The 7,718-nt window shown below is 43.1% G+C and overlaps 1 protein-coding gene across 1 annotated transcript in view; it reads right to left on the reverse strand.

The window, feature by feature from the left end:
* Positions 1–4,497: 4,497 nt before the first annotated feature.
* Positions 4,498–7,718, reverse strand: part of LOC112071094 (inositol-pentakisphosphate 2-kinase) — a 24,245-nt gene continuing 21,024 nt past the window's right edge. The window contains exons 13-14 of the mRNA XM_070439249.1: positions 7,524–7,603; positions 4,498–4,630 (exon numbers count right to left, since the gene is read on the reverse strand). Coding sequence (XP_070295350.1) covers positions 4,498–4,630; positions 7,524–7,603 — 213 coding nt within the window. The remainder of the gene's footprint in view (positions 4,631–7,523; positions 7,604–7,718) is intronic.

Raw genomic sequence — 7,718 nt, forward strand, 5'->3', positions numbered from 1 at the left:
ATTACACCATAGCCTACTGGTCAACAGTATGTTAAATGTTACATAACATTTTCTGAAATTAACCGTATTAAATTATCATTGTAATTGCGTACACATTGATGTCAGACATGCACCTACCCCCTCAATGCTCTGTTTCTGATGACTGGGATGAATACAGGAGCAGGACCAGACATCCTCAATGTGACTGATGACTGACATCAGGACTTGTACGTGATTGGCCTGTCTGGCTTATATAATTATGTCATAATGCTTCATGACAATGTTATAAAGTGTATTTTCTACAAGTTATTTAAAATCAGAAAAATCATATGATGAAAGAACCCATTACAACAAAGGACTTAACAAACTTTCAAAACGAAAGGAAACTTCTTGGCATGGGAAAACACATTTTAATAAAAGGTTGGTTTGGACACTTATGCAGGTGTCATAACCAGCCATAAACTAACAAAATGTCACAACATGTGTAAATATGCATCGAGTGTTATGACAAGTTATGTCAACAGTTATGAGATGGTTATGACAGTGTCATATCATGACGCTGGGTGTCTAGTGTTACCGAAATATCTGTTAATGCCACATTTAATGTACACATTTATATATATGCATGTCAATATAGCATTAGTACGATATCTAAAAAAATAAATAATTTAAATACAAAATGCTAGACAGCAATGTCCTATGTATTTTAAAATAGTTTTCTATTTTTGTATTTATACTGTACACACAAGTGTTATATCTTAGGTTTCAAAGGGCGCATCGAAAATCGCACCCTATTCCCTAGATAAGGCACTACAGCGTCAAAAGCAGGACACTATATAGGGAATAGGGCTCTATAGGGTTCTGGTCTAAAGTAGTGCACTATATAGGGAATAGGGTGCGGAGGGCTCTGGTCTAAAGTAGTGCACTATATATGGAATAGGGTTCTATAGGGCTCTGGTCTAAAGTAGTGCACTATATAGGGAATAGGGTTCCATTTCAGAGCCAAATGTTGGTTAATCCAGTCATTCTGACAAAGTTACTAATCAGATCAGTGGTTAGTTTCTCCATCCGCTTGTTCCAATGTTACTGGGTCTGTCCTGAAACGGTCCATCTAGTGCTCTATGGGCCCTGGTCACTGGTGTCCTGGAGTGAATAGGGGACCATTGAAGTAGGGTCCTGTAGTGAATAGGGGGCCATTGAAGACAGAGTTCTGCTGTTACAGACCCCGTCCAGACAAACCCATTACCCAGACACCCCCGTCACCCAGGGACCCCCGTCCAGACAAACCGGCGACAAAGAGACCCCCATCATATGTTAGCAAAAACATTAAAAAGTCACGTCTTATTTCATCACGTACATAATAATGGCAAGCAGAAGTAAATCAACATTTTAAAATGAATAGATCTGGTAGAGTTTCATTAATTTTGAACTACCTGCAGTTAATTGCAAGAGGACGTGTAAACTAACAGTCTATTAGCTAGAAAGGTTAAGTCAACTTGGCAGCGTAGAGAAAGGTTGACATTTAACCCGAAAGAGGATGTCCGTTTTAAAGCTAATGTCCTGCTATTCTAATACGGTGTTCCTCGGCCAAAACAGAACTAAATCAAAATGACATGCCCTGAATGATGGTTTTGGGAATTTGATTCTCCAGGACTGTCTAGCTTTTATTTGATTGCTAGTTCTGAAAGATGGTGTTATGTAAAAAAAAAATATATATATATAATTCAATATTTTTTTGGGAATTATTTCTATCTGGTTATGGTCGTTTAAAGTTGACACAAAACGATCTTTCCATCCCGAAAATGACCACTTAGACGCTCCGCCTAATAATGTAGAGAAACATTTACAGAAAAACCCCTGTAATTAACGCCAATGACTAATTTCTTCCATATTAAAAGGGATAGTTGGAGATTTTGGCAATGAAGCCATTGATCTACTTTAGTAGTCGGATTAACAGGAACAGCTAGCATACTAACTGTTCCTGTAGACTTCCAGTCATTGTGCTAACGCTAGTTAGCATTGACTTGTGAAACTACCTCCGACTACCTTCAGACTGGCAGCAGAGACACACATGGTATTCTGTTGTAGCTAGCGATATTCATAAAATCATTTTTCACCCCCCCCCCCCCCGCCCCAAAGTATACACTCTTCACAAATGATAGTGTCGTACATACATTGTGGACCCCGCTGCAGTACCGTAACAGACCCCAATTTTGGGATCCCCTGTCCCTAAAGCACAGCGGTGGTGAGCCTCAGACCCCATTTTGGGATCCCCTGTCCTAAAGGCACAGCGTGATGTGACCTCAGAACGCCCACATTTTGGATCCCTCTGTCCTAAAGCAACCAGCGTGGTGACGTCAGCACCATTTTGGAATCCCCTGTCCTAAAGCACAGCGTGGTGACCTCAGACCCATTTGGGATCCCCTGTCCCAAGCACAGCGTGGTGACCTCAGACACCAATTTGGATCCCCTGATCCTAAGCACAGCGTGGTGAACGCTCAGACCCCATTTTGGAAACACCCCCCCTGTCTAAAAGCACAGCGTGATTAGGTGTCAGGCCTGTTTGTATTAGGAGATAACAGTGCGTTTAAATGGCACATTATTTAGTGCACTGCTTTCGACCAGGGTCCATAGGAAGTGCACACTAGGAAATAAATTAGGGAAAGGCCAATGCCGATGTTGGGGATGCTAACGTCACAGGACCAAGTATTTCTCTCTGAAACCAATCAATGTACATGTCACAGGAGCTCAACAAGCGAGGTAATTCTCTCCTGAAACCATCATATGTAACGTAACGTCACGGACCAGTAATTTCTCATCTGAAACCCATCACAGTAACTGTAATGGTGCTACAGGTGTACCAGTATTGTCTTCTGGAAACCTCATGTAATGTCACAGAGACAGTATTTTCTCTCTGAAACGCTTCAAAAGCAATCTTAATTTTTCTTCAAGGTAAGTACAACAACAAGGTATAACAGGCCCCACGTCCGACGCCACAAAGTTATTTGTTAAAAGAAGCAAAAATCGGCTACTGCGAAAAACTCGACGGTTTTTTAGATACTACATAAAAGGACACGTTGGACGATTAGACCCCCTCACTGGAATAGGGACACCCTTTACTGAAGATAACTGAGCCCCCCAGTCCGACTGAGGAGATTGAACAGGCCCTTTATAGCATACTTGCCCCCCGCCGCTCCTGGATAGAACACCCTCGTATTTAGAATACTAGCCCCGTCACAATTGCTACTCTATATCCAACTGAAGTAAGCACCTTTAGGCAATACTTACCCCTCACTCGTCATAGACACGATACTAGCATGCTCACCTCCTGGAATAGATCTAGCCTCCAGTACTGGCAAGTAGCCTCCTACCCTCTGTGCAGATACTATAGTACCTCACTGGTTGACTAGCCTACCCTCCTTAGAGTACTAGGCGCACTATTCAGCCCTCGCACGTCAGGAAATAGTACACCCTTTAGATACTAGCCCCCTCTCACTGGAATAGACAGATCCCTTAAATAGATAGACTAGCCCCCTCAAACGAATAGACCATCCCTTTAGAACTAGCCCCCCCTCAGGGGAATAGACACCCTTTAGATATAGCCCCCCCTCACTGAAAGACACCCTTTAGATACTAGCCCCCCTCACGTAGAGAATAGAACACCCTTTAGTATACTAGCCCCCCCCTCACTGGAATATGACACCCTTTAGATTACTAGCCCCCCAGCTCGGAATCAGGAACATGAACCCTGTTTAGATACTAGCCCCCCTCACGGAATAGACACCCTTTAGAATACTAGCCCCCCTCACGGAAATAGACACCCTATTAGATACTAGCCCCCCTCACACAGGAATAAGACACCCTTTAAAGATACTAGCCCGCTCCTACACAGGGAATAAGTACAAACCCTTTATATAGTAACTAGCTCCACCCGCCTCACAGGAATAGACACCCTTTAGATACTAGCCCCTTCGTACCCTCACAGGAATAGAACAACCCTTTAGATAATAAGCCCCCGCTCACATGGATATAGACACCCTTTAGAATACTAGCCCCTCCATTGGAAGAGGCTCCCTCGCATCCTGAAATAGGCACCCTACTTCCCTATATCATCTTCCGTTACTCTTCCTCCTATGCCGCTTTCAATGAGATCAGTGGTGTGCACTCCGTGGTTCGACAGCGGCCCTATACGCGGATTACCCGTTTTTTGTATGATCATATCCATGACGAATTACAAGGTACTAAATAAAGCTTATCTCTTTTCATATGAGGTTTCGTCAGACTTAATATAAAGACCTGCCATACTGGATAATATGGTGGTCTGGAAACTCTATCATGATGACACTCATGCTAGTCAATATGAACACAGCCCAACTTCCTTCAAATTCAAGGTCTACGTAAAAACCCAAAAAGATATAGCCAAATACTATGTTTTGTTTTTCTAACAGAGAATAACAACAATCTACAAACCAAAGGAGAAGTTTTGTCAGTTCAGGGCTTGCTTTCACATTGTAATCATTATTTTAGTTCACAGCAGCGGTCGGTCTGGGGGTTGGAGGTTTTAAGGAGTCCGGGTACAGGGTTCCGAACAGCATAGCGTCGGTCTGGGGCGGAGGAAGGAGGGTACAGGGCGTAACAGCAAGCGGTCGTCCTGGGGGAGCGAAGGGGTTTAGGGTCGGCGGGTACAGGGCGGTAACAGGAGCGGTCGGCTACTGGGGGTTGGAGGGGTTAGGGTCTCCGGGTAGCAGGGGTAACAGCAGACGATCGGTCTGGGGGTTGGAGGGGTTAGGGTCCGGAGTACAGGGGTAGACAGCAGCGGTCGGTCCTGGGGGTTGGAGGGGTTCAGGGTCCGGGTACAGGGGGTAACAGCAGCGGTACGGTTCTGGGGGTTGGAGGGGTTAGGGTCGCGGGTACAAGGGGGTCAACCAGCAGCGGTCGGGTCTGGGTTGGAGGGGTTAGGCGTCCGGGTACAGGGGGTAACAGCTAGGCTGGTCCGGTCTGGGGGACGCGAAGGGGAGGGTACAAACAAGCGGCGTACGATCAGCCAGACAGCGCGGAAGGGAGTGGCTATACAAGGATGGAACACTCCAGAGTACAGTCCCTCCTCCGTCTTCTGTCCCTGGCCAGGAACAGGCTTCTGATTTGGTCCAGTTCCTCCCCAGGTTTTGTCATAGTTGTTCTTGGTTGTTTGGGCTGTGTCCTCCTCACGCGTAGTGGTCTGTTACTTAATCTTGGAGTCGCAGTCTGCCTCTGGTGAACAGATGCCTCGTAGGGTTTAGGGTCTCAGGTCTAGAATGGACACGGAGCAGGTGAAGCGAGGCGCTCTCGTAGGCTGGATCTCCAAGGCTCTGCGTCCAAACCTATCAGCGGAGGAAAACAGTACCGTAAATCTCGTTCAAGAAATTGTAGAAGTTATTATTATAATATCTATTTTTACTTTAAAAAGATAGACTGAACACTATGCAGCAACAAGCACAGTGACAACTAGAAGAGCAACAGTTCGCCCAAGATTCACTTTGACACTTTAGACACCCTGATGAGGACAGGGGTGTTGCCGGTTCCTCACTTTTGGGGAAACAACGTGCCGCACATTTACAACGATCCATCAGATACCACATCTTGCCTCGTACAATATGCATTCTATTATTAATTTACTATTATTACACTTGGATAGTAAAAACACTCTCTTAGGGTTTCTAAAACCAGGTTTGAATTTGTCTGTTGGGTAAACACAGAACTCATCTTGGGCCAGCACACATTTTCGGTGAGCCAGGAAGATGGAAAGTCCTGAGATCTTATTATCTGTTTTCAAGGAGCTGCCTATAAATGGGTCATGATTACGATATGACTTATACGTGTCAACGTCATACAAGCCTTCTTTACCGGAATGTCAAGAGGAAGTGTAGAGGAAAAGAATGAGGTTTTGATATATCTCCTGTCGACGTATGAATAAGGGGCTCTTGGACAACGTGTCCCCATTTTCTGTTTTCGCTGCAAGGACGGCGTGGCAGGGGACCTGTTATTTGCGCTACTGGAAAGCAGTCGTTATGGGGCGAATATGATCTCCGGCTTGATTTATTTGATACATGTTACAATATTCATTCCTAAAGTATGTTTTTTCAATATAGTTTCATTGGATTATTGAAATTTATTCGGGACGTTAGTTGTGTTGCGTTGTTTGACTTTGTTGACGTTGGAGAGCTTAGCGCCGCATGGCCAGTGTGCTTGCTAATTCAAGAGGGAAAAAGAACGTTCTGAATCCAAACAAAGACGGTTCTGGACAAAGGACCAAAGGTACAACATTCTGATAGAAGATCAGCAAAAGTAGGAACCATTTTGTGATGCTATTTCATATATATCTGTCGAACTGTGTACTAGTAGCTTTGCGCTCAGGTTTTGGTTATTCCCTCACCATAACTAAGTCTTATGTCGTAATGAAGATTTTTAGAATTCTAACACTGCGATTGCATTAAGAACTAATGGATCTATCATTTCCTATACAACATGTATTTTTTTGTAATGTTTATGAATAGCTATTTGGTCAGAATAGGTGAGAGTCTAATAGAAATATCCGCACATTCTGGGAAAAAGATGCTACGTTAGCACGTTATGCWACGTTATGCTACGTTGTATAACCACAGATTTCAGCTCTAAATATGCACATTTTCGAACAAAACATAAGTGTATGTATAACCTGATGTTATAGGACTGTCATCTGAGGAAGGTTTATGAAGGTTAGTGAAATTTAATATCTTTTGCTGGTTTATTCGCTAACGCTAACGTGCCTATTGCTATCGCTAACGTGCCTTGATGAATGAATGCGGTAGTGTGGTAGGCTATTGTAGTAAGCTAATATAATGCTATATTGTGTTTTCGCTGTAAAACACTTTTAAAAAATCGGAAATATTGGCTGTATTCACAAGATCTTTGTCTTTCATTTGCTGTACACCATATATTTTTCAGAAATGTTTTATGATGAGTATTTCGGTATGTCACGTTGGTGTCTGTAATTATTCTGGCTGCTTTCGGTGAAATTTCTGATTGTAGCCGCAACGTAAACTATGATTTATACCTGAAATATGCACATTTTTCGAACAAAACATAGATTTATTGTATAACATGTTATAAGACTGTCATCTGATGAAGTTGTTTCTTGGTTTCTTTGGTTTGTTCTAGGTTAGTTTGGTTGATTTTGTGCATGCTACCTGTGCTGTGAAAAATGTCTGTGCTTTTTTCTATTTGTTGGTGAGCTAACATAAATATATATTGTGTTTTCCCTGTAAAACATATTTTTTTAAATCGGACATGTTGGCTGGATTCACAAGATGTGTATCTTTCATTAGCTGTATTGGACTTGTTAATGTGTGAAAGTTAAATATTTCTAAAAAATATTGTTTGAATTTCGCGCTCTGCCTTTTCAGTGGAATGTGGGAGGAGTTCCGCTAGCGGAACGCTGGGGCTAGAAAGGAAGCAGGGTTAGACAACCCTATATGTAAAGGTGTGCGTGCAGGGTGTTGTTCCAGCCCAGCAGTAAGAGTTCTCACCCGTCGTCTTCCCCACAGGTTGCTATGGCGACCATGACGGAGCAGTCCTTGGCTGTCATGGCAACTCTGTACTGGTGGACCTGTAGAGAAGCAGCCATATTATACAACATGATATTACATAATACTGCATGTATCATATACAACATGATATTACATAATACAGCATGTATCATATACAACATGATATTACATAAT

Source organism: Salvelinus sp. IW2-2015, unplaced genomic scaffold (genome assembly GCF_002910315.2).
Source record: "Salvelinus sp. IW2-2015 unplaced genomic scaffold, ASM291031v2 Un_scaffold1517, whole genome shotgun sequence".
NCBI lineage: Eukaryota > Metazoa > Chordata > Actinopteri > Salmoniformes > Salmonidae > Salvelinus > Salvelinus sp. IW2-2015.